Source organism: Dermacentor andersoni, chromosome 1, assembly GCF_023375885.2.
Source record: "Dermacentor andersoni chromosome 1, qqDerAnde1_hic_scaffold, whole genome shotgun sequence".
NCBI classification, from domain to species: domain Eukaryota; kingdom Metazoa; phylum Arthropoda; class Arachnida; order Ixodida; family Ixodidae; genus Dermacentor; species Dermacentor andersoni.
Genome location: NC_092814.1, coordinates 150983896 through 151011152, shown reverse-complemented (window position 1 = coordinate 151011152; position 27257 = coordinate 150983896). Strand labels below are relative to the sequence as shown.

The 27257-nt window shown below is 45.4% G+C and overlaps 1 protein-coding gene across 2 annotated transcripts in view; it reads right to left on the bottom strand.

Moving 5' to 3' along the window:
• kcc (solute carrier family 12 member kcc) overlaps positions 1–27257 on the bottom strand; it is a 526743-nt gene that overhangs the window by 62090 nt on the left and 437396 nt on the right. For both annotated transcript variants that reach the window (XM_050194347.3, XM_050194346.3), the window contains 9 exons: positions 19972–20118; positions 18617–18671; positions 15309–15439; positions 14166–14401; positions 12715–12923; positions 11463–11618; positions 10914–11012; positions 2340–2397; positions 1598–1716 (listed from right to left, as the gene is read on the bottom strand). In XM_050194347.3, coding sequence (XP_050050304.1) covers positions 1598–1716; positions 2340–2397; positions 10914–11012; positions 11463–11618; positions 12715–12923; positions 14166–14401; positions 15309–15439; positions 18617–18671; positions 19972–20118 — 1210 coding nt within the window. The remainder of the gene's footprint in view (positions 1–1597; positions 1717–2339; positions 2398–10913; positions 11013–11462; positions 11619–12714; positions 12924–14165; positions 14402–15308; positions 15440–18616; positions 18672–19971; positions 20119–27257) is intronic.

Here is a 27257-nt window from a genome sequence, read left to right as displayed (position 1 = left end):
GTTATCAGGATCAGCCCACCTACATCTTTGATTGCACTACCTCCAGGATCAGCCAGTGTTACAAGCCAGATTAAAATACTTGTGAAGACACATATTGTGCACTGGTGTCAGGATTGGCCACCTTTTAGTTGCCAAGTCCAAGTCCAAGCCACCATTCTTTATTACACAGTCTCTGGGATTGGCCAAATTTTGGTTACACCATTGATGAGATCAGCCCAGTTTACTCGGTAAGACAGCACCCAACCCCGCCATACCCCGGGAAGGTAGGCAAACAAAGCTTAATTAAAAAAAAAAGAAAGAGATGAGACCAGAATATTTGGCTTGACTGCATAGACACCAGCAAAGAAACGAGGGCAAGTGGACAATACTCTCCCCCTTACCATGCCATTGAAGGCCAGTGCAAATTTATGTCACCGATTTAGTCTCCAAGGGAACACAGAGCTGAATGGGAAATACAGACAACTTGAAATTGAATCATTTGTGTTGGTGATATGATTTTAACTGAAGTAAGGGCACAAAAGATGCGAGTGCAAGTGCGTCATTGTTTAGTTATCAAGAAGTATAGCAGTACTGCATGGAGTGTTGAGAGTGGGCTCCTATGTCCTGCGACACGTAAGCAGGTTGAGCCTGCTGCTTAGAACAAACTTTACAGATACTGTATGCCACATGACTAAAAAGAATATGCATAAACTGGGTGAAATGACTTGTGGCATGATTGTTTATCCTCTTCAGGTTCTGTGTGTACAATTGCGCATGACAAGATAGTGCACCAAAAGAAAAAGCAATAATGATAACGATATTCAAAATATATAAAATATATTTAAAATATATTTACAATGTGTTGCATATGCCTTTAAACACTTCTAATTCGACTTGTGCTGCTAGTTCGAATAATATGTATAAATTGATTTAGTAAAATGAGTTGGAAGGCAGATGGCTGGGTGTTTCTTCTCAGATGTCAGATACTACATGTCATCATGCTGTGGGCTCTCTTTCATTGTTTTTCACAATGTTTCTCCAAGTATGCTAGGCATGAAATAGTTGATGTTTTCATGTGATACATGACGTTCCTGTAGACAGTCCTAGCATGGAGTCCACATTCTGCAAACTTGACAAAACTCCAATGAAGAATATAACATTTTTAATCTATTCCATTCCACAGCATTTTACAATTCTGGATATTTAAGAAACTAAATTTTCGATATATAGAATGAACTGCTGCCTGAAGGGGTTATACTCAAAAAGCAACATCAATGCCAGTTCCTAAAGATTTATAACAATTTGTCTTATTAGATCAGATAAATTTTGACTCCTTTTATTATTGCTCTCCTCTTTGTGTCCGAAAAAAGAAAAACTAGAATATTTTTTTAAAATTTTACTATTTCTTTTCTGAGCCCCCCATTTCAACTGCAGAACAAGTCAATTGAGCTGTCTTCAGCTTCTACAAGAGTTATTGAGTCCAACACACACACACACACACACACACACACACACACACACACACACACACACACACACGCGCGCGCGCACGCACGCACGCACGCACGCACACACACACACACACACATCTTTTACTGGGAACAAGCTGTGTGTATACCAGTGAGAGACTGCAGTCCAGCTCCAATTGTAGACAGGAGAGATCCCAACACCACTAGCAATGGATGGGGCCAGGCCAACTGTGCCACCCCTAGGCCACCTCCTATGCTTTCGCCAAACCTGCAAACACCATGCATACGCTACACAGACTGCTCTGAGACAAGGCAAGCAGCAATTGGTTGTACAATAGAAAGAGCATAGATATATTCAAGTAATTTTAACCTGGGTGGTATACTATACACAACTAGCATAGGAAATTCCAGGCATTACGGCCTTGACGAACCCTCCTGGCTTTCCCCATGTAATAATGAAGCACCATTTTCTTGTCGCCTAATGTGCTTCTAATAAAGAGCACAAATGCACAGCTCTTAATCAACATATGTTCGCACCGAAATGAAGAAAGCAGCACATCATTGTGAACTAGTGTTGGTGCGGTAAAGAAAAGGCCAAAAGGTGATAGAGAGGGAAAAGGGGACCACATTTAGATTTAAGGTTCTTAACGAATACAAGAAAGATACTTGTGGAAATCTTGCATCCCATTTAACCCAATCTTGAAAACCTAACTACCAGAAAAGAAACATGGTGAGCAAAGAGACGGAAACAAAGAACGTGATATATTAAGCATATCAAGTTTTGGATTTCTTTATTAAGGTCGGATAGAAAAATTATAGTAAAATTTGTGTGAAAAGAATGACAAAACATAGAAAGAATGAGGAGCATGATGAAGGTAATTTTGAACTTACTTGTCTCTGAGGAAAAGGTTGTCAAATGCTGCACCAAAAAGAAACACTCCAGAAATGTCTGTGCACATCTTGTTAAGGAAAACAAGCTTTAGAAACTATTGCATACTGCTATTAATGAGCATGTGATTTGCACAGATCTGCACACATGCTCTCACGCAAGCACACTCGGCCATCTACCAACTTGTTGTGCACGGTACCATTGCCTTCTTTGCTTTTGTGCTTCTATGCATTTGCTTTCATGAACACCAGCTTTCCACCACCTTTCACCCATGCATCTTGCTACAAATCAGGCTCAAGAAATTCTGTAATCAGTGTTTCCTTGACATGCAGAGCCCAACTGGAGGTACATGTGAAAAAACTCAGGCTTACCTCCAGTCCAGCTGTGCAACAACACCAAACAAGGTGCCACTTAAAAGACACAAATGGTACTTAAAATAACAGGGCTGAAGTTTGTTTAAGGAACGAATGGTATACAAAGCTCTGTGTTTCCACCACTTTCACTGTGAGTTAGACACTATAGCAACATATTAAAATATGGCTGTGGAATGTTTGTCAACAGGTCATATACATTACACTCAGGTTTACTGTATGCTCAAACCTAGTTATAACGAAATAAGGATATAACGAAGCAAATACATTCCCGTTGAAATCACCATAGACATCCATGTATTTAAAACCTAGTTTTAACAAAGTGAAATTGTCCTGTCAATGGATACAACGAACTAGATTCGTCTCTGAAACCAAAAATTACCCAACAATTGCGTGCGGATTAAATCACTTTCTGCGGGGTTCGGCACTTGTTCGCCACAGCAGTTCAAAACTCCCGCATTTCCACGTCAAATACGTCGTCGAGAAACACTGGTCTTTTTCACAGTCCCACGTAGCCGCACACCTGTGCATGAGCATCAGCTCACTATCGCACTTCTCCACTTACCCCTCTTTTCTGCGCCTATCTTGCGTGTGCCTGGCTGCGTGAGCCGCGCCACGCTGCGAGGCTAGGCGTGGCGGTTATTGGATTCGTTTCATCACAATGGAACAGAAGGCAGCTATATAGAGGCTGTCACGTCAGGTGCTAAGGTGGTGTACACGCCGAAGATTCTTTTATTCAAATTTTATCGCATGCATGACCGTTGTAGGGGTTGGAGGACGGACTTCGGGATGAAAACAAAACTTGGGAGGGTTTATTTTACATTATATACAGAGAGGTGAGAGTCAAGTAACAGTCGTACAGTCATTACGGGCCGGCAGCAACTCGGACGCTGCGGCCCGCGGCAAGAAGTTCAAGAGAGGTCAATCAGGGAATGCTCTGGTCTCTCTGGAATGCTTCTTTTTAAACCCTTCGAGGACTGGAAGTCACGTCATGTTCGGCCAATGGTAGGCCCCCGTGCGGTGATGTCACACCCGGCAGCTCCCCGCGGTCTTGCCTTGCTGTGGTGCAATGCTCTCTTCAAAGGCGGAGAAGGGGGGACGATTGGGCTCCATTGTCCGAGGGCCCACCTGCTCCCGGTGGTACGGCCCCGCTGTGGTGGCAAATGCCTTCTTCAAAGGCGACCGGTGCGACGCTGCCAGGCCTTCCCGGTACAATAGCGCCGTCTTGGTCCGGGACCCACTTCCAACAGTGCCGGGCTATCCCCTCGCTTTTCTGGAAGAGTCAAGCAGTGAATAGCGACCGCGGAGCACACGAAGTGGGGGCCGCCAACTTGTTTGCACGTGTCTTGCCTCAGGAATGCGTCATCCATGCTTCTGCATTCCTTACGTAGCAGTGGCGTGATTCGATGTGGTCTGGGGAACTCGAAGTAGGCTCAGGAAACAGCCCCATATCTAACAGCTCGTCCTCGCCCCGGATGTTCTGAATGGCCGGTGAACTCAATTCGCTGGCCATGAGGAACGCTGAAAGAACTTGCAGGGTATTGGTGTCGAGCCTCGTTTGACGAACTTCGGGATCCTGGGCCCTGGAGAACATACGTCAAACAAACAAAACAACACAGCGCTGCACCACGCGTAAGCGCAGGCTTTTCACCCCTGACTCGCCAGGCTATTACTGAGTCAAAATGAACCCTGATCTTTTATTTCCCCAATTTTGACTAAACAGTTCCAACCACCCTTCCAAACCGCTATCCATTTCTCCCCGAATGCTGACAAGACCAGAGTACCATTGTTGTTGCAAAACAAAGGGTCGTTGACGATGCAAACAACAAATGAAAACAGCCGAACATAACTTAAGTGGCCTAACTACACGAACAGCATGTTTCCAATCTATCGCAGTGGCATACTTATTGCACGTATTGGTGCCACTGAACAATCTGGTCAACCTCACAAGTACGTAATCACAAGCGCACTAGCCTTGTGGTCACTAAACAGAACGCGTACTTGCGTTGCAGGCAAACTTTTCATTTACGCTTATTCACGTTTCTTCCCTAAAAGTCCTACAGGACACGTGACTTAAACGAACAATTAAGCTTGCGGGACTTACACACTCCGCAGAACCCTTAAAATAATGCGTCTTCTAATAACTAGTTCCAGGCACGTTCACTAAGAAGTCAGAATACGGCTGCCCTCAACACACACGAGCAACCCAGTCATAAATCTGCTTCCTTCCGTCCACACAGGACACGCGCTAATGGAACTAAGAACGCTTCTCAGTGCAAATCATGCACTCACTGAAAACCTACGCGCTTAACCTCAGAAAATTCAAAAACACTCAAAAGGAAGGAAGGTTAAATAACACACACGCGCGTTACAATAGGCCTTTCAACAATAACCTTGACCCTCAGGTTACTCACACACACAAAAAGAAAGCCTATTTACTCATTAACACTCGCGAGACTACATGTTTACACAAACCTCATCTTTCAAATCTCCGAGCTTCTCAAACGAAAACACAAACAAAGCTCAAACCTTACATATTGAAAGAAATCCTAGTCTCAAATCGCAAAAACTTTCCGATGCTCAAAATAAAAAAACAACACACTTCATTTCTACGGAAGGGCTCTCGGCCTCCCTTTCCAAACGCTTACGCCTGACTCATACTTTGAGTCGTACCCGAGGTGGTCGCGGTTTGAAAGCTACTCTGGCTGCCGAGGAACAACAAAAGGGCTGACTCACTATCAGCTCCCCCAAGACGTTACGGTCTCCTGGCAATTTGCGTCCTGGCGCCCCGCTTTCCTCACAAACTCGATTGACCGCGTCGCTACTCCCCACCTGGTCTCGTCTTGCCACCTTGCGCTTCTTCGTACTGCACGCTGAGCTATAAAAAGAACTACGGAACGACGAGGAGTTTAACAGCCCCGTGCCCTTTGTCCGCGTCCGTGCAGAACATGCTTCTCGGTCTCCTTTTGACCGGTGGCTCGAACGTTTTCGATGCGTCAACATCGTCAGTGACGACCGCACCTTTTTCCTCGCGCCCTGCCCTCTTGGGTCTCTCGCCATCTTTGGCGGTGCTACATTAGTTACCGTCTTTCGGTCTTTACCGTGCTTCTTTTTACGGCGCTTTCTCTTCGCACTCACTTTCATGTCGCCTTCTCGTGCCTCGTGCTGGCCGGTACACATTTCGTCGGCCCGGATCGGTCTCTTACCCGCACAGTCTGAGTGATTTACATTTAAATCTACTCTCACTTTGCCTCGACTGGCGGACAGCCCAACCGACTCTGGAACAATGCAGCAAGCTTTACTCGAGTTAGACAACTCGCACTCTTGCGAACTGCCCTCTACTACATTGCCCAGCTCACGCTGTGCATCGACACACAGTCTGTCGGTATCGATCGCTGTCTCACGCGCACAGTCCGAATGATTAATAACTGAACCATCCCTATCTAGGCTATCTAGACTGGCGGAGAGCCGCACCGATCCCTGAACAATGCAGTTGTTCTCTCGTGAACTACGGAGCTCGCCATCCCGAGAACTACTCTCAACTGCATCGCCCAGTTCGCACTTCACTTCTGCACGCAGATCTGGCTCTACATGGGTGCTCGCGTCTGTCGGGTCAGCAGTACCCTTTTCTTCGCTAGCAACCTCGCTAACATTACCAGCGGCGCACACGCGCGGTAACTGTGCCAATTTGTTCGCAGCTGGCCTAGCTGTCTCTACAGTCATCTGTTGGCACAGCACCTCGTCGCTCTCCTTGCGGCCTTTAACGGCCCCTGTTGCCACTAAGGCATCGTTAGCAGCTAGCCTTTTCCCTTCACTTATGAATCTGCAGCCAATCTCACAGGCACTACTCTTCTCGTCGGCTTTTGGCGAAAATCCGCTCGATGCTGCCTCATTCTTTCGCTCTGTACTACCTACAGAATTCTCAGACAGCCGTTGTCTCTGTGCCATTAACTGATCACAATACTGTACCTCTTTGATCAGTGCTGCCTTCTCTCTCTCATACTTTTGCTCACGCTCACGGTTACGTTCCTGATACTCACGTTCGCGTTCATTCTCACGTTCGTGACGCTCACACCTAAGAGTAAGTTCTTGAAGCTCACGCTTCCGTTCATTCTCGCGTTCTTGACGCTTACGCTCACTCTTACGTTCACGACGCTCACGCACACGTTCACAATGCTCACACTCCCGTGGTTCTTGTATCACCTCCAAAGCAAGCTCAATGCTTTTGTCATCATTGCCACTATTTTCAATCGCCTTTATTATAGCTGGCGTTTTCACCCGTTCGTCCGCCTCAACACCCAAGTCGTCGCACACCAACAACAAGTCTAACCTCGTCAACCTTCTAAGATCCATGGCAGCTGCCCCGACAGGTGGTTAGAACTGTTTTCCTTAATTAATTTGTGCAAACACACAATGCAACAAACTCCCGATTCCCAGAACTATCAAAATGAACACACAACATTTGAGTCTGGCGAATCAAAAGGAAAAAAACCACGCGCTCACTTACGGTTGCAGCACCCTGCCATCCGGTTCATTTGTCCGCTGTTCCCGGTCCTCCGGACTCCCTGGGTCGAAGGCTCGCTCTTCTTCGCTACTCCCAGTTTCTTCGGACCTCTTTCAACGAAGGCTCTCTCTTCTTCGCTCTTCCCGGTTCCTTAGGATCTCTCTCGACGAAGGTTGATTCGTAGCGCTGCCACCAGCTGTTGCATTCGGAGGCGATCCCACCGCTGCCACCAGATGTAGGGGTTGGAGGACGGACTTCAGGATGAAAATAAAACTTGGGAGGGTTTATTTTACATTATATACAGAGAGGTGAGAGTCAAGTAACAGTCGTACAGTCAGTACGGGCCGGCAGCAACTCGGACGCTGCGGCCCGCGGCAAGAAGTTCGAGAGAGGTCAATCAGGGAATGCTCTGGTCTCTCTGGAATGCTTCTTTTTAAACCCTTCGAGGACTGGAAGTCTCGTCATGTTCGGCCAATGGGAGAGCCAGCTCCGATGACGCCACCTTCGGCCAATGGTAGGCCCCCGTGCGGTGATGTCACACCCGGCGGCTCCCCGCGGTCTTGCCTTGCTGTGGTGCAATGCTCTCTTCAAAGGCGGAGAAGGGGGGACGATTGGGCTCCATTGTCCGAGGGCCCAACTGCTCCCGGTGGCACGGCCCCGCTGTGGTGGCAAATGCCTTCTTAAAAGGCGACCGGTGCGACGCTGCCAGGCCTTCCCGGTACAATAGCGCCGTCTTGGTCCGGGACCCACTTCCAACAGTGCCGGGCTATCCCCTCGCTTTTCTGGAAGAGTCAAGCAGTGAATAGCGACCGCGGAGCACACGAAGTGGGGGCCGCCAACTTGTTTGCACGTGTCTTGCCTCAGGAATGTGTTATCCATGCTTCTGCATTCCTTACGTAGCAGTGGCGCGATTCGATGTGGTCTGGGGAACTCGAAGTAGGCTCAGGAAACAGCCCCATATCTAACACCGTGTAGCAGTTCCATGAGCCGCTAAGCCGTCTTCTTGTTTCCATATTTACAACTGTACACCCCATTGGGCATGTATACCAATAAACGGTAATAATGGATATAACAAAGTAACGGATATACCACAGTAATTTCGGCTGACCCCTTCAACTTCATTGTAATGAGGTTCGAGTGTATTACCTCTGGCAGATACAGAGCAGCCCCTGCCCCACCCGAGACCATACCGGCACTTCAGCACTGACAAAACTTAGCGTGCAGTAAGCACCACCACCAGTGGCGTAGCTAGGTGGTCTGGCACCCGGGGCCCATAGGTCTTCTGTCAGCCCCCCCCCCCCCCCCCCCCCCACTGGCCCCTAGCACCCGGGGCCCACGGCCCCCCGGCCCCCCGGCCCCCCGGCCCCCCATGTTGCTACGCCACTGACCACCACCACCCTTCTTGAAGCTGCCCTGGATCCATGTCTAATATACACGGTGTATAATCTACTTTACAGCTGAGCCTGGTTCTTTGCAGAATGGTTAAAAACAGACACTGTATTATCATTTGGTGCAGCTGATTTCAGGCAAGGAAGTACAAAAGGAAATATGTCCTCAATTATGGCATGCTGCTCACCACCGACACAATGTAGCTGATCCTCAATTAGGTAAGCCTTCATTTAACAAAACAACATATAAGAGGTTTCTTTGTTTGGTTTTCATAAATCAGTTTGATTCAAAACAACGACAATTACCTGGCTGAGTAGGTGGGCGCTGCAGTTTCGATTTAACAAAGCCTTTACAACACAGTGCACATGCACGTTTGTAGCCTCATGCACTAATGTAAGGCTTCATTGGTGATCCCGCAGATGTGACAAAGTGCATTCGCTGGCCTAGTACCTTTTCAGTACTGGCGCTTCTTGAGTTTTGCTGTTGCGTGCACGGCACTCAAAAGCATGCGTGAACTTAGGTGAGCTGTCAACGACAGTAGAGTTTGGAGTACTTATGCTTGATCGACTTTCACGGTCAACAGAGCAGTGATTTCAGTCTAACAGAGACTTAATCAATGTGGGGAGATTTTCTTAAAACTGACAATCATATTGTATTTGCGATGCGCCTCAAAAGCTGCCTCACTGCACACGTACGCATGTGAAAGAGTAAGTTAAAGTAGGTTTCTCCACATTCAGAGGTTTTGTGTGGAGAAGTCTGCTTCACTCATTTCCTTCGCATTTACATTGCCTGCACTCACTGCATTCACTCATCCTCTTAGCATCTAACAGCAGTATCTCCGCCTGTGTCTCGTCTGTCTCCCTCTGTGCTTGAGTATCTGCAAGCTGCATGGCAATGGTAAGCGTACGGTAATGGGAAGCAATAGTCAAAACATAATAAATGAATTCGCAAAGGTGTGCTAGCAAGATGAAACCTGGGCACTCTATAATTGCGATATTGGTGTTCGTGCGATTGCACCAGTGAACAGTGGCACCTGCATGCTGTAAGAGGATCCAATGCCTCGTGCTGTTAAGCACACTGAATGCTAACGGTGACTGCACAGTCCCGTTACAGGGTAGCCAGACAATAAAGAGGGCACGGTAACACAGTGCCTAATATGTTACGCGCATGCACGCTCACTTCTTTAAATCCTCACTTTCAGTCAGTCACGAAAGTGAACAGGCGTGAAAATGCACATAATTAACACTTCAGTCATGGTTTATGGCAATGAACTCTGTAATTTTCACGTCACTGTTGGCCCGTCCAAGTTTCACGCCAGCTGGTCTGTTTTGACACCGTTCAGCAGCCTTCAGAGACAACGAGGTCAGGGCATCCCGCAATGATCGCAGCATGCAGCCAGGCTACCTGGGCTATCTAGACATTAGTTTTAAACCATGGCATGAAAGATAACCCACAGTACATGCACAGAGTAGAATATGCATTCATATTCTACTCAGCGCATGCATGCATTGACATCAGTGTGGTAAATGCATTTACATCAGTTTACCACAATGATGTGAAAGCACTCATTAGAACGCATTATTATGGTATAAAGACAGTATGGAAGCAATGTTTGCACTGTTCCACTCTCTTTTCTTTGCAGAGGTAAATCATCTCATCATCTGGCAGAGAAACTATGCAGTGTAAAACTGCATGATCACCCATGCATTTTTACACTAGATATTTTCTGTGCTTTCAATAGCGTTTGTTAGTGTCAAGTAAGATGTTAGCCTTTTATTGCGACAGCAATTACATGGACACTCCGAGCGCATTTTCGCCGTCGCTGTGATGTTCCGTACAAAGTCCATGGGCGATAACACTGTCGCTGTACACAGTAAAACAACAAGTGTGTCATTTGTACGGCCGCATGCGCCGTATCTTGAAAATGATCGGAAGACGGCTCATACCTTTGTGCGTGCTGTGTGCACGCCGCTCTTGCGTTGAAGCGGTAGACCACACGAAGGTCACTTCACTCGCTGCTGCTGCCGCGTTGCTCACACCAGCGTTTTGAAAGCAAGTGTCCACACCTATCGAGCGTGATGCGTTCATGTTTTTCTCGTGCGCGCTGACACCATATGCTTGTTAATGCACTTAGTAAGCAAATGTTTTAATGTGTATACCGCTGATAAAACTATCCTTACTGCATATAGCTGTGCACTAATTTGCTATCACAATCGATGCTTCGCCTTGCGGGCGAAAGTGCGACTTTTCTTATTTGCAATGTAAGCAACATAAGGCTTTCGAGCCATGAAAACACTTGAGTGAAAGGATACAGACAATAGAAGTAGTCAGTTGTGCAGCCAAGGTTCCAACAGGGATTGACTTCTGAGCATCAGCTAAGTCCCCAGAACGATTTGATCCAGCCATAATGCCTTTAAGGAAAGAGAAAAAACAACAACAAGAAAGTTAGAGAACTCACATACAATGTGTTAATAGCATTGCAGCTTAAACTAAACAAAGCAACCTTCATGCACTTAAATAATGTCACTTAAAAAATATCCACTTCATTCCATTTCAAGCAAAAGTGATCAGTCATTTAACTTTCTGCCATGATAAATGTATTGCTAAGATGACATCCAAATGCAATTGACTAAAATGAGACATCAGTTACAGCAAAATCATTAAGAAAAAGTAACGAGTATCATAAATGAGTTGCAACAAGCCAGTTTATTCAATGTCTATTGCATTTGCTCCAGATTAGGCTGCAGAACTATTTTGTGTATGAATGCATGATAGCGCTAGAACTGCATCAAGTTGGATGACACTTGGCTCCAAAATAGAGTCTGCAATCCTTCAGTTCACATGAATATGAAGTCACTCACCAGTAACTGAAGGGAAGAAAATGGCCACAAGGAAAGTGAAGGAAGTGGTAATGTCACACAAAATCTGGATGTATGACTCGCTCTTGGACGGGAAGTAAGATTCATCTGATGCTGAGATCACTTCACCTTTCTCCTTAAACATGACAGGAATGTTCTCTGCAAGACACAGAGAAATTAGCAAAAATTCCCCACATGCCAATACACCACAGCAAAGAAAATTTTCATATGTGAATGTTGAATAGCTGACCAGTTCATGCAGATTTGGAAAGTTACACTGGATGTGTGACCATATGCAAGCTGTTTCATCACAAAACTAGGTATGGGTTTATGCACAAATATGTGCTGGTTGTTTCTTCACTCCAGGTTCCAGTACGTCAGTGGAGAACATACAATCAATTAATTTATATTCTTTCTTGTTGACAATGGCACCCCAACATTCAATGAGATTTCGGTGCTATTCTGGATCAGCTATGCTGGTGCTGCTGTAAATAACATAAAAAACATCATCTTTATTTTTAAAGTGTGCCACAAATCAGAGCAGGTCATGGTATAAAGGCTTTGAAGTGATATTATAATTGGCCAATTTGGTCCTATAAGCACAGTAAGTGTCAACATACTGCTTATTGTAGTCCATGGTGAAAATGTAGGCACCTAAAAACCAAGTTCCTAGATCTTTCCCATAAATTCTATATTGAATAGAACCGTGGCCTGCCACTGTGCAAGAACATTCGGTGTGTGGTCTGACATTGATGCATGCGGATTTGATGGTACGAATGAGCTACATTTCAACAAGCCAACACATTATGAAGTTGCTCTTTTAGCAACAGCATTCGTTCAATGATCAAGGCCCAACGATAAACTTGTTAAAGATGTCAGAAACGGTTGCTTTTTTTTCAAGCTGATAATCCATAATTCAACAAATGAATAATTCAACAATGTTCACCATAATGACATTATAAAATAAGATTCAGATGCACAGTACTACTGGCTACACATACAGATGTACACCTGCTTGTTCACCTGCCATGAAAAGAAAAAGCAATGGCATAAATATGTCTCCACCATTCCAGACACTATTAAAATGTGGAACAGGCAACGAAAGGAAACAAGCAAAGAAACAATGCTCTCAGTGTTTCATTGCCTGTGTGCAATAAAAGGGAGGTATTCATATCCACAAGAAGCAAAAAGAACTTATGCTAGACAGCTGGGAACCTTACCACAGTTGGTGAAAAATCAGGAGAAACAAACTAACCAAAGAAGACACCACTGGCCAGACCAGGCAGCGCACTTCGTGTGTGCGCCTCATGTTCCTCGAAATACGGGTAGCAAGTGTGGTCCTCTTCCAGTGATTTGTTTTCATTCTCTTTGCAGAAAATGTGCCAAAGAGAGTTGGAAACGTTACGGTCCTTGGTGCAGTTGTAATCTCCACCACTCAGGATGCGATCACCCAGAACACAAATCCTGCAATCATAAATGTGCATAGTTAATCTTAGACAGTGCTAAAGACCTAGACAGAGTTGCAAACGAGAGTAAAAAGTGTTCTTTTTTTTTTGGATAAAGACCAAGTGATGCAATGTTTAAAGATGATGCAATGAAAGGCTAGTGAAAAATCAGGCCCTAACAGATGCAAAATTCTGGAGTGATAGTACCACACAAAATGCTTTAAAAGTAAGGCAGTTTATTGATAACAAGTGCATGCATATTGATGCATTGAGGAAATGCTATTATCAACATTGAATTAAATCATGGTAAACCCTCTTGATATAACTTTACAGCAAAGCTATTATTGTGACTAGATTTGGTGATGAATGTGTACTCCAAAATGCCTGCTCCTAATGTCAACAAAGATATGCTGAGAGAATCATTGCAGCTAGCACAACGAAATTTGGAGGAATGTCTAGAATGTCAAGGGTAATGTGCAAGAAAAAGTATAAGCTTGTGAGGCTGTTAGGTGCATTATTGGAAGTTATTAGATCTGTTAATTCTGCTTTGGAGCTCTTTGGGGTATTCAACAAAGTGTCGTTTCAGACCTATCACACGTATATAGATGGAGCTTGGTAGGAATAAAGTGTGCGTTGAGAGAGCCAAACAAGAGACATTTCAAAGTTGAACCATAAAAAATTATCAAGTTTCCTAATATTTGGAGTTCTTGATGCTTGTCGTATGACTAGAACATTTGCCGTATACAAACTACTATATGTATCAATATGAAACGTCATAGTAACAAAGTGTGCATCAGGAAGAACACATTGAATATAGAAGTTTTACGTGTGTTGGGGTACCACAGAAAGTTTCCAAATTGATGTAGGAGCCTTTAATATGCTCCTTTGAGCAGTGAAGTTTAGAAAACTTATTTTTGCAAGCAAATGGCTCAGCATTTATGCTTGAAACTTTGCACCTATATATGGGAGAACCTCTACACTTGGATTCAACCATTCACAAGTATCAATTCATTATGGGTGGTTGCGTGCTGAATGCCACTGGTGTCAGCTCGACAGCTGTGGCTCCATGCGGTGTGCAGAGGAGGCTGCACGAGGGCAGCAAGAAAGCTGCACAGGAGCTAGAAATGTCTCTTTGCCAGTAAGAGACTGCAAGGCTATAACAGGAACATGTTGGGCCTCTTTGTCTCAAACAGTTTTCTAGAATTTGGGTTGTCATTCTGCAAGGTCGCACAAGTCTGCTAGGTCTTTTTCTGAGACTTACTCAACACCTGGCTTTCCAGCATAGCTGACGAAGGCTCCCACATATACAGAAGTGATGGAGATGAGAACACAGAAGAGGGCAATCGGTGCAAGCTTGGAGACGAAGGCAACACCAATGAAGACCACAAAGGTCATCAGCACCAGCAGGATGCTGCCATAGGTACGGAAGTTGTGGTACATGACCTCTGGATCTTCCCGGAAGTCTCCGTACAAAGACATCTCAGGCACCAGATAATTCTGTGTGGAAAAAATAAAATAAAGCATAGACAACATGATATAGTGTTTGCTTGTCCTTTATTCTTCAACAGTCTAAAGATTAAAATGGGCCTTTGCTAAAAAAAAAAAATGAGAGTGAAATAAGTAAAATTGGCATAAGGCACAGTCACCTTTTTTCCATTGCCCTATTGTCATTTTGTATCACATGCAGCATCTCAAGCACTTATTAAAGAGTTACCATGCAGTATACTTAAAAAAAAGAGGAAGAAGAAAGAAAGAGAAGGAAAAAACCTGCAGTGCATAATGGATGGTTATACATAGTATTTAGTTGTTTGCCTGCCTACTCACTAAGTAGTGCATAATGTGGCACACATTAACTGAAAGTTGCAGACATATTGAAGGCACACTCAAATTGCTGGAAATAAGGCTTAGACTAAGGCTAGTTGGTATGACATTGTTTCGTTTACTGCGCTACACTGTTACCCGAAGGACAAAAGAAAAGAAAGAAAGAAAGAAAGAAACTGACACGCAGGTGCACAACTGATTGTGCACTTGTGTCAAGTTCATTATTTTGTCCTTTGTGTATAGCGCAATAAACAGAATGATGCTCTAAATAAGGAGCTTTCGAACTGAAAACTGTAGTGATGATATACATATATGAGCACATCCAGAGCACTTGACTAATCATGTTTATGGCAGTACTTTTGATGCATAGCAAACACTAAGAGCCAAAAGTTCTGTACAAGAAGGGCTTCTGTACAAGAAGGGCTAAACTCAACGAGCCTAGAAAGGACTCAAGAAAAGTGTTTACTGCAGAGGGATGACTGCTTGCCGAACAACAATTTTACTTCTACAGTCACACCTCGTAGAACCCTACCTTACAACCATACCTAGATATGGAGGTAATACAATGGTAAAAAATATTTACCAGAAATATTTCAACAGCGCCAGTAATGTACATGGCTGCTGCCACGGTGGTGGCTAGGTAGAAGAGAATTCCCACAGCACCTCCAAACTCCGGACCCAGGGATCGCGAGATCATAAAGTAGGAACCACCCGCTGAAACAAACCATTCAATACAAGGTTATTTCCAATACAGAATGCACCCAGGAAGCAGGTTCCAAGGTCACCAGAGAAATTGGCTAAGAAAAGTAATAAAGACATTTTCTCTCTCTCTCTCTCCAAGCATTGTATCCACTACGAATATGCAAACAGCCCTATTTCCTGGAAGGCCTTATTACACTCTGCTGCCACAGACAGCTCAAAAGAACACAAAATAATGTTTGCGAGCATGTATGCAGTGCTCGTTGACACTGGAAGCTTATCAGTACAAAAAAAAAAAAAATGTTGGAAAAATCTATTATCCAGGAAGAAATAAGATCTAAATGAGGTATTTTCAATGTTCTCCACCACCAGTGTGTAAACATGGATATTGTATGACCTGAAAATGTACCAAAGACATTCTAATTGCTACTGAAGTTAAAATAATAAGGGTCACTATAATACGCCTTGTTAAGTGTGCCAAAGTGCAAGTGCCGGTAATAGAAAAAAGAAAATGTTGCTGCTTAAGACAAAGCTTATTAGTTTAAAATTGCTTCCAGTGTTGCATGTACATAATGTTGTAATGTTCTTGCTGACACCAAATGGTGATGGCTTCATGGATTTAATGAAAGCATTTCTAATAGTGAAAAAAGAAAGAAGCCTTGTTTTATCAAAGCCAGTTCAACCTCATAAAACCTCTGTCAAAGCTTCCCTTGGAGGCATTCAATGTATAAAGAGAGAGAGAGAGAGAGAGAAACAAAGTGCTGTGTGCATCCTTTTCTTCTGTTCTCATCCTGTTTAGCACTGTTAAAATTTCCAAATGATCAACCAACATGCCCGATCCTGACGTTATTCAGGAAAAAAGAATAAGAAAAAGAATGAGAAAGACAGAAGGTATAAATGACTTGCATGTAGTTCACATAACATAGGGCCCCCACATTGCAATATTTATGCAAAAAGAGGAGCAACTTTTTTTATAAAACACATCATTGAACCCCCTTAACTAACCAGCCTGGCCATAAAGGAAAGCGCACACATTCAATAGAAGAAAAGTTCACCCAGGTCCAAAGGCTGAACACATAGCCACAGTGATTAAGCACAGCTGTGCTACCAATTTAGCTAACCAGCAGCTACTTTTCTCTTTGGCTACACAAAACTAGTGGCGCCCAAAGAAATGTGTTATATGCATCCACAGCAAGAATGTATTGCTGTGTGCACAACCTAAAGTGAAAAACAATTACTAAAGATATAAAAATCTGAAAAAATAAATTTGTGTGACCCATCTGTGCAATCAGCATATAAAATGTAGCTTTGTAGCTTTGTGCTACAGTCCAGCTGGATGCCAATTTTCCCTATTATGTATAATACTAATTCCAAGTAACACGACCTTAAACAAATACTGTAAAGCTGGCTGAAAGGGGAGTAGATGGTGGTGCAAGATCCCATAAGCTGGAAACTTAATGTAGGTGCACCAATAAACAAACCCCCCCATCCACACAACAGAGCTTCTGTGAAGCAATGCTAACATAAAGAGGTCTCAGATGCCTCACATGAAGTTGCAGAATGTTATGAGTATGAGAGATACATAGCCAAGAATAAGTTGCTGCAACATTCTTTTTTTTCTTTTTTTAAGATTTCGTATTGGCAGCGTTTCTCAAAACCTGCTATCATCATTCCTAGCCCACTTAAGCAGGAGACACATGGTGTGACATGTCTGAAAGGTGGATGCTCCGGCTGTTGTTGGAACCTGTTGCAAAGGTGTTGGATGTGGCTGTTGGCATGAATAGTTTTGTGCTGGATTGAATGTCAAATTGTACCATGTTGTTTATGCTTAAAAGTTGTGCAGCTCTACTGTCTCAGGGCAGTTTTCTGCCATGTCACTCTACACTGCAAGCTCTCCTCCATGTACAGACAGTTTACTCTACCTGTGTGACTTGCTGTAGGTGCTGGATTCACATTTTCTACCACTCGAATTGCTGCACTCCTGCCATTCATTACACTTGAGTATTCCAGCCAACAGTGGCCACAATTATGTGGGAAACCAGAGAGGCCTATTCAAAGGGCCGTAGGAGTGAAACCTTTCTAAACACCTTCATCTGACATCGGTGTGTTTGGTGTAAATCTTTGAAAGGGAGGTAGTTATGGACATTGTGGAACGTAAAATTTAACCAGCAGCATTTTTATTGATATTATTGTTACTTGAAATATGTCCAGCTTTAGAGAATGACTTATATCCAAGTTTTTGAAAAATGCAAGTCTGTATATGACACGAGTGCAAATTGCTGCCTGACCAAGTATTCTCCCTCAAACTGCGCACTGATGCGTGAAAAGCCGTATGTGGCTTTTCAGTTTTGTCACTCCTGCATTACGACTCTATCATTCTAAAACCCAGAAATGATGGCAGGTATTTCTAAATGTGTCGTTAAGTGCAAGTAAAGCTGTGAAAGAATAACGGCATTTGTGCTTTCTGGTTCTCTTGTGTCCGTGTCTGTATGCCTTACCTTCTTTCACTGTGAGCGAGACTTCTGATTCTCTGTTGGGTTCAGGAGAAAGTACATACGACACCAATGTTCACGACCACATGCGCATCATAGGTAAGCTTATGTTAAAGATGCGCTTCAAGACTATCTCAACATTTAAAGGCCAACTGCAACGAAATCTCACTTGAGCTTTATTAGTAAGAAATGGATAGTAGATGTCACCAAAGAAATTGTGACAAAGCTGTAAGGCTAGCAACCACAAAAATTGTTAATTAAGAGCACTGAGATTGCGCCGTAAAAATGAACCAGCCTCTCTAATGGTGTGCTGTGCCGTTACAGGATAAGGCGGATATGACACCAATGACAGAATCACATTGCGTGCCCTTCCCCCCACAGGTATCTTATTATTTTGCAAGGTACGTTGTGTGTGGGTGAAGCAGAGAGCAGGCATGTCAGTTTGTGTAGGTACTGCATCACTTCCCGCGAGCTGTAATGGCAGTGCTTCTTCCAGTTTTAGTATGGAAAGCGTGAATCTTTGTAAGTTGCTTCTGATGCATTAGTTTGAATTTGGCTTGCAAAATTTCTCCTCAAGCCATTTCTGTAGCTGTGCTATCACTACAACTATTTGTGCAATGCTAAGTTTTGCTGCTGTTGGCCTTTAATCTGCTATTTTCTGTAACAAAAAAAAAAGTAATCTGCAAAACAGAAGGCTTACCTGGCACAATTCCATTGGTTGCAATAGCGCTCAAAGAAATGCAAGTTGTAAATGTCTGAAAAAAAAAAAGGAATTGCAAAAGGATACAGGAAATGTGGTGTTAAAGTGGAGGAATAAGAGTCCGGCAGAGCACATATAAGCATGACAAAGCAGATTTTCGTTAAATCAACTTCACTTAATTCAATTTACAGAGACCATTATGTTGCGCATAAAGTTACCAATATGCAAACAAGTTTTCCCATTTCATTTCTCTTGCATTTTGAATTCGGCCCATCTTGAATTTGAATTTAGTTGCAGCAAACAGCAACAAAGGAAGCTGCGGGTGACCAGGAAAGAAAGCTAATTAGGACAGCTTTTTTTCGCAGCTTATTTATTTCGCAGCTCTCACCTAACAATGCTGGTGTGCAGGGCCAGGTGACAAACTATCTCCAGGAAGCCACTCCACTAGCAAACTATGAATATTTTTTTGCAAAGTCACCCTGTTGCAAATATGTAAATAGTTCACCTTTATTCTCTGTATTCGGAGAAAAAGAAGAAATAGAAATCCCTTGCTTCACTGCTGTTCTCCGAGCGCAAGCTGGCTTCTTCGATAAGAATTCAGAGCAATATAACGTCCAGAGCCATATCCTCTTTCTTCTTTCTTTTTTTCAGCAATGATAGGCCAGTGGCCTGACGAGGACGGCAATGATGCGCGACTATGAGGTACCGCGATCACTATGTTTGCCGCATATGATACGGCATTTTCAGCAACACATATTTTTTGGTAGCACCGTGTACAGTTGCATTATCTAACCTTTTTTCTTTTTTTTTAAAGAAAGACTGCAACAGCGTTCCCAAATAAGGCTTTTGCATTGCTTGCAGTGCATCGCGGACGCACGCGATAGGGCACCCCGATGCGAGCGCATCTCGTGTTGACCACGGAGACGCAAATGCGAAAACAAAACCGCGCACATCGATCACACAGAACGAGCGTTATTTCGTCACGCGTCAGCGTTGCCCAGACTGCTGTACTTCAAAAATTCAAATACAAATTTTCTATTCACCGCATGCGGTGAATTTTTGCCAGCTTGCTGTGAGACGCGTACGGTTTAACCTGCAATGCATAATTCAAGATCGAAAAGAACATGTCCGTCTGTTACATCCTTTTCTTTTTTAATTCTGCTACGTATAGAGACGTCATGATTTTCTGCTCATCGAACGTGGATGCGTCTTATACGGCAAGCGGGCTTCGCCGTAGAAAGATAAACAATGCTACGGAGCCGACTTACCGCTACGTAAGGGAAAACGAAGAGAAATAGGGAGTGCAAGTCGCTAAGTGCACAGAAAGTCTCGATCAGAGGCGGCAACCTACTTACCACACAACAGCACATAAAGACGGTGAGGAAGGCGACAGGGACGCCGGCTGTGCCGACTATCCAGACGAGACGGATGAAGAAGATGACACCGAAGATGTTTTGGATACAGGGGAAGTAAACACCCGCCAACGTCCCAAGATTGGCTTTCTGTAACAAAAAAGAAGGAAATATGCAGATCCAACGCACATCTTGTAATCAATGCGAAGCCAACCTTTCACGAAGCGGTTAATGAAATGCTAGAAATTTGTCCATTTCATTCCTACGTCTCTGGCGTCAAAGGAAACTGGCGCGCGCGCATGCGCACCCATTCCATACTACGCAATGTGACACACGGGGCGACCGTCCCAAGGAGCTAGTTGGCACGATAGATGTATACGTGCGATTGTGGCCTAATGTTTAGAGAATCGGTCGCGTAATTAAATTATTATTTTTAAGTATGAGTAATTAAATTATTATTTAAGTATTTTTAAGCGAGACTGGCCCGTGACAGGGCGTTATGTCTGGTGTAGGTATCTGGGCATGCGGCTCTGGGCATGCGGTTCTAGCCTCTCCTAGCCCACTGCGACGAATCGCTTCGCGAAATGTGGCTGAAGAACTTCAGTTTGGCCTAGTCTGGCCAGATTACCGGGGCTCGCAAGGCGAGACACGTTTGGCGGACCGGGTATCGTTAGCTGGTTCACTGTCGCCTTCACGGACCAATGGGAGCAAAGAAATCCTTGGAAAAGGATGTTCTACGGCGTTCGCTCACGGACCCCGGCAACCGTCACGATCGTTTTAGGGCACAAGTCATATTTGAAAAGTTGTAGAACGTGCTCAGAAACGCCCAATGAAGTTGTTTTCATTACGTTTTATTTTTAAGGTGGTTCGAAAGAAAGCCCGGGAAGTATGAAAAAAAAGAAAGTGATTTAACTGCGTGATTTATTGCGTGTCTTTAGCTGCGCTATCCATTCTGTTTCGAAAGAACGAAGTCCGCATGCATATAAAAAAAAAACGCAATCGGCCGCACCGTGCACCGTACGTCAGCTCCTTCGTTTGTAAAGTTTGAAATCCGCCACGGCCCTAAATGATAAGAGAGGTAGGCGCGGAACACTGATGTAAACACACTCGTTGGCTTTCTTTACGACGGTCATGGTAGTTGCGCATGCATGGGTGCCCCCGTACCTTCTCCCCATCAATCCAGCTTATTATATACAACTTTGTTTAGCAAAACATTTTCTTGGGCGAGTTACTTCTTATCTAAGGAAAAAAAAAAGCTAGCGCGAAAAAAAAAAAAAAAAAAAAAAAAAAACGAGGACGAGCTCTGTACACAACGATCGGCGCTTGCATTCATGGCGCCAGTCCTGTGCACTCGTGTTGTGCTCGTTTTTTTTCGCGCAACTGTTTATTTCTTTTCTTCTTAAATATAGAATTTCTTCAAGCCGTGTAGAGAGGCGATGTTGCTAAATAGACGGGGTGGCTACTTTCATTGATGCTCGTCGATCTGCGTTTTGCGCTTCAGCCACTCCGGCGGTTTACCTTTCCGAGAGAGCGCCATCTGTGCTACATAAAATATATCCTCACCAAAGGCACCCTCTTTCAGCACAACTTCGCTGACGCCGTTAATCATTTCACATAAATGCTGGTAACTTTGTTTTTTAGACCAAGTCGCCAGGTCGCGGCCCAAAACGCCACATTTTTAGTAAAAATCGCTAAGTGATGATGACTTGCTCAGAATATTGTCATTTCGATGTTTTAACTGTTCCTAGACGTATTAATTGTTATTCTTTAACCTATAAAAAATAACAATTAATACGTCTAGGAACAGTTAAAACATCGAAACGACAAAATTCCGAGCAAGTCATGAAAAAAAGAAAACACTCGATTAAAAAAAATAATAACGGTATCAAATCTCAATATTGTGCTTTGCCTAAATAAAGAGAGAGGAGAGAGAGAAGTCATAAGGGAAAGGCAAGGAGGTTAACCAGGCTGAGCCCGGTAGGCTACCATGCACAGGGAAAGGGGATGGAAAGAGGAGCCGGAAGAAAGGAGTTCACAGTTTGCACTGTTACGCACGCAAGCGTTCATCATTGAGTCAAAAAAATAAAAAAATATAGGGTTTTACGTGCCAAAACCACTTTCTGATTATGAGGCACGCCGTAGTGGAGGACTCCGGAAATTTCGACCACCTGGGGTTCTTTAACGTGCACCTAAATCTAAGTACCACGGGTGTTTTCGCATTTCGCCCCCATCGAAATGGGGCCGCCGTGGCCGGGATTCGAACCCGCAACCTCGTGCTCAGCAGCCCAACACCATAGCCACTGAGATCACTGAGTCAGTCACAGACGGTCACACAGGCCTAAACAAAGGAGCTTTGATGCACCCATTTGCATGAGTATATGTCTTTAGACGTAGCTACAAATGAAGGCGCATATCATTTATTTATCCCTTGGGGTAAAATGTGGAGGAGGCATTTAATTTAACCAAAGACCATTGAGGAATTTTACCAGGGTAACTTACTTGTTCTTTACGTCCATAAAAAAAAAATTATCAGCCCTTCCACTCTGTGAAGAAGGCCGATCAGCGAGGCTGTGGTGTTTTACTTCAGTCAATGCATCTATGTATATATAGGTATTATTATTATTATTATTATTATTACATTTTTTGACTGTGGAGCAATTTATTCTTATTGTTTTTGATGTAGTGACGTGTGCAAGTACCGCCGCATGGCAGACGGGAATTCCACAATATCTACAACTTCACTGTGAAATACGCAATAATCAAAAGCAGATGTAACTCAGCGTAATGTTAGAGCCATCTTAGAGGCTAATTGTCATATAATTTGTTTCGAGATAGCTTCGATAAAACAAGAGTTACAGCCGTTTTCTTTAACCATACTTCCTCCGTAGAAGGCCATGTATTGAAGCGCAGACGGGAATTCTGGAACGTTTACAACTTCACTGTGAAATAATTAAGACAAGTAAATGAAACTCAGCGTAATGATAGAGTCGCCATAGCGGCCAATCTTTTTTTTCGGTTTGGTTCGGGATAGTTTCGATAAAACGAGAGTTGCAGCCGTTTTCTGCATCCATACTCCATTGACAGCAGACGGGGATTCTGTAACGTTCACAACTTCACTGTGAACTAATTATGACAAGTAAATGAAACTCGGCGTAATGGTAGAGTGGCCTTAGCGGCCAATTTCAGCATGATTTTTTTCCCCAAGAAAGTGGAGACGAAAATTTTTTCGTGTCGACGCGACGCGTAGACGGACGGACATCGACCACCGCCGGAGGGTAGCTATATATAGCTTCACTATAAAAGGTCACAGAAGAAGTCGCTAAGATTCTAAAGAAAACTAATTTCTCGTTAAGGTGACTAAAAGCTCGCTAAATTTACACTTTCCGGCTATGTTACCAACACTGCTTCACTAAGGCGAAACGATTGTAGTGTACTAGATAAAAGGATACACCACATTGCAAGCGCTTCCTGCACGGATTCTCAACGCACGTCTTTCTGCGGCGAGTTTTTGCTCGTTCGACATTTCAAAGCCGATTTCTGCAGTCCTGTAGAGGGGCGCCCGACACTTTATGGATTACGGTGCCTAATGCACTGCGCCTCATCCTCTGCCTTTCCCATGTGGTGAGCGCATTTGAAGCCTCGAGCTCCGAGAGGCATCGTACCGCGCGCTGAGCCGCGCGCCACCCGTCAGCAAGAGCCTCTGTAGCGGGGTGCTGCGTTGTGCCGTACGGCGCCCACAGGTCGGCATCGCTCGCGTGGGAAGCAGAATTTCGGGGATTCGTACAGCGCGCGCGCCGCGCTCTGTTCCCGCGCGGTTGCCCATTTTCTTTCTGGGGCAACTCGCTCCCGAGAGCCGAACGAAAATGCGAGAATCTCGCCTCGGCACCCGCGCTCTTATCAGCTCCCACGGCCGGCGTTCGGAGATAGCGCGTTGCGCGGGCCGGCGAAAAGAAGCAACCGCTCGGGACTGAGAGAAACGCACGATGCCGCCTCCGCAACGAACGCAGACACCAAAGCCACGTCTGCTGAATTCGACGATCGCTCACGCAGTTTCCTGCTCGCCCGCGCGAATTTAGGCTGTACTAGCGGGAGAGAGAGAGAAAAATGCCTTGCGGTGTGAAGACGAATTCCGATCCCTTTATCACGTTGCTTCTCGCGTGCTGTGCATAGGCGCGTCTGTCTTTTTTAGCCTGCCTTACGCGCGACCATGAGCACGTGCACAAGTTAGTCGTTATAAGCAGCGCCAGGGTATGAGCGACAGCTGCGCACCTCGAGCGTTAATTCGTCGCACTATGCGACTCCGCGAACACTGTGGTTTATTTTTTTTAAAATTATTTAATGGAGTTTTACGTGCCAAAACCACGATCTCATAATGAGGCACGCCGTAGGGAGGGGTCTCCGGATTACTTTCGACCACCTGGGAATCTTTAACGTGGACTGTTACGATCGGCCAGCAGGTGCAACCACCTTCGAACCTCTCTTCGATTTCCTGAGAATCGCTTAAGCTTTGTGGAGTTAACAGTACATCCCATCAGTCAGGCCGGTGGCGGCACTATGATGTGACACGTTTGAAGGAAGACAGCGTGGTTGATGGATGACAGCGGGCCGCCGACCACGACGGTGGGACAAAGAAACTCCCTGGAAAGTGTGTTCTGCGCCGTTTCGTTACGGCCGTTGCTGGCCGCCCAAACCCAAGAACCAGCTAATTGCTAGGCCATTCCATGAGCCGAGACGCGTCAACTGAGACAAGCGTGAACCCTCCTATTAACACGTTTCCTCTCCTTTCTCTGGAGCAGTGAGCCGTGTGCGCCCGAGGGTACTTCTCCCATTGTGTTCAGGGAACAAAGGTGCCGGAGCGCTTATGCGCACCCTCGCCCTCAAGGCGCAGCCTTCGGTCACCGATGGTGCAGCATTTTTTCATCCGGTGCTTATTAGTGAAACCAAAGCCCCCCTTTTTTTTTCATTCTGCGTATTTGAAAAGCGGAAGAAGCCGACTAGTACGAATGTGCATACATCGGCTCCCGATACTTTAAATGCTTTCGCTTGGAAATATGTGGTTCCTGTGGCTGAGCTTTACGTCATTCGACGCAGTTTGTTCTGAGGATCACGCCGATATCGGACTTTTTTCGGTACGTGGTCCTATTGCAGAATTTTTGGAGTTCTTCTGCCCGACCACGCCGAACGGCCGCTAGGCCTGACCAGCCCGGCCTACTCCCACGGCGAAAGTGCTGCGGAGGGGACTCTCCCCCCGTGCGGCCGTGCTTTTCCTATAAGATGTCAATGATGCAAGCTGAAGTCGAAGAGGAATACATATTACCCCCGAAGAGTGCCTTCAGTCCGAAGCAATCATAATCGAAGCAATCATAGTCGGGATAGCCAGCCATGAGGTCCGCTCTTACTTGGCCGCACCCGACAACACGTGTAAGGGGGTCGTCAGAGGCGTCGACCTGGACTTTAATCAAGAGCAGCTCAGCAGCGTGATTGTTCAACCAAGAAACTGCAGAGCACTGGAGGTCAAGCGCATAAAGACCACTACAACGGTCGTCATTCTCTTCGACGGCCTGAAGGCGCCCAACTACGTCATGTGTGGGCCGGATATATGCTACGCATGCGGTAGGTTAGGCCACCAGGCCACGTCTGCCCGGCGCCCGAGGACGTGATTTGCAGAAGTTGCGGGAAGCCATCACTGTCCGAGGATCACACGTGCACCCCCGAGTGCGCCCTGTGTAGAGGTCCTCACCTTACAGCGGACAAGCTGTGCAAGTAGCGATTTAAAGTACTGTATGTGGTTCGCAGAAGAAGACGCGAACGTCAGCGCGCCAAACCACCTGCGCCGACCGGTGCCAACCAGGTGCGAAGCCGCAGCAGATCCACGTCAAAAGCGCCACGCTCTTCGTCCAGGAGCGGGCGCTCCCGCTCCAGGGAGTGTTCGCGATCCAGGGGACCACCTGCCGTTCGACTACAAGCACCGTCCGCTGGGGAGAATCGCTGGGCCAACTGTGTCAAGGACTGTGTCAAGGGAACGTCACCTACGGTAATGAGGGAAGTATCACCTCTGTCAGAGCATGGCGCGGCTAGGAGATCTCACAACTCGAGCGCGAAAACGCTTTGCTAAGGAGGGCATTTGAGCGCCTTAAAGCAGAAGTAGACGAACTAAAATTAGCGGCCACGTCGCCGCATTCGCAGTCAGCTCCCCCATCGGGGACGGTAGACACGCCCATTGAGATCCCTTCGGAGACGCCTGTAGCCAGGCGCCCGCTAAGAAGAGAGCCCTGTCAAAGCCCTTACGAGATGAGGAACTGAAAGAGCTCAAATCTTAGTTTAAAGAATTTAAGACCGACATGAGAGAGTTTCAGACCGAATTGAGGAATACGCTCAGGTTCCTGGGCGAGGCGTTCTCCGCTCTGAGCGTGAGGGTCGGAGCGCTCGAATCCGCGGTCGGTATTGGGAGGTTCGCCGCAGGGGAAAATCCATTGAAATTACGGATCATGGAGGGTCGACCTAGTAACATCGTAATTTGGCAATGGAAGTGTTGTGGATCCCAGCGTAAGAAAGCGGTCTTTCATAAATTCATTAGATCTCATCCTAACAAGGCGCACATTATCCTACTCCAAGAAACGTTGACGGGCTCATTCACCCTATCGGGCTATAGGTCTCGCTGTCTTTCCGGACAGGATAAAAGGGGCCTCTGCACCCTTGTCTCGAAGAAGTTCACCACCATAGTTCACGATCTTTATTTTAACCACCATAAAACTGAGCGCTTGTTAATCGAGGTCATACCAAGCGGGCAGCTTAGGAACAGCCTCTTCATCCTCAAAATCTACAGCACTCCTAGGGACTGAGACAACGCTTCACGTCACTCATATCCAAGGCAGTCGGAAAGGCGGGCGGGGCCCCGCATCAGGAGTGGGGATATCCCCACACTAACGCAAAGCGTAGAGATCTATGGCTTCGGACCCCAACCTCACTCTAATCACTGATCCCTTCTTTCCTACCAGAATTGGCAATTCATGCTTCAGAGACACCACTCCGGACCTCACTTTTGTGGCGAACTCAGGGTCGGTAACCTGGCACAACCTTAACGAAAGTCTCGGTAGTGATCACTAAATTCTCGCCACCTCGATGGAAATAGAGAGCAGGCCCCCAAGGGAATTCAAATACACGGATTGGTACCTTTGCCGCAAAATCAGGGAGCAGGCTGCTGAGGACCGCCAGTCACCGGAATCTTTCGACCACTGGGTAGCACAACTCAAAGAGAATGTGGTTGCAGCCACCAAGTCCCTAGTTAC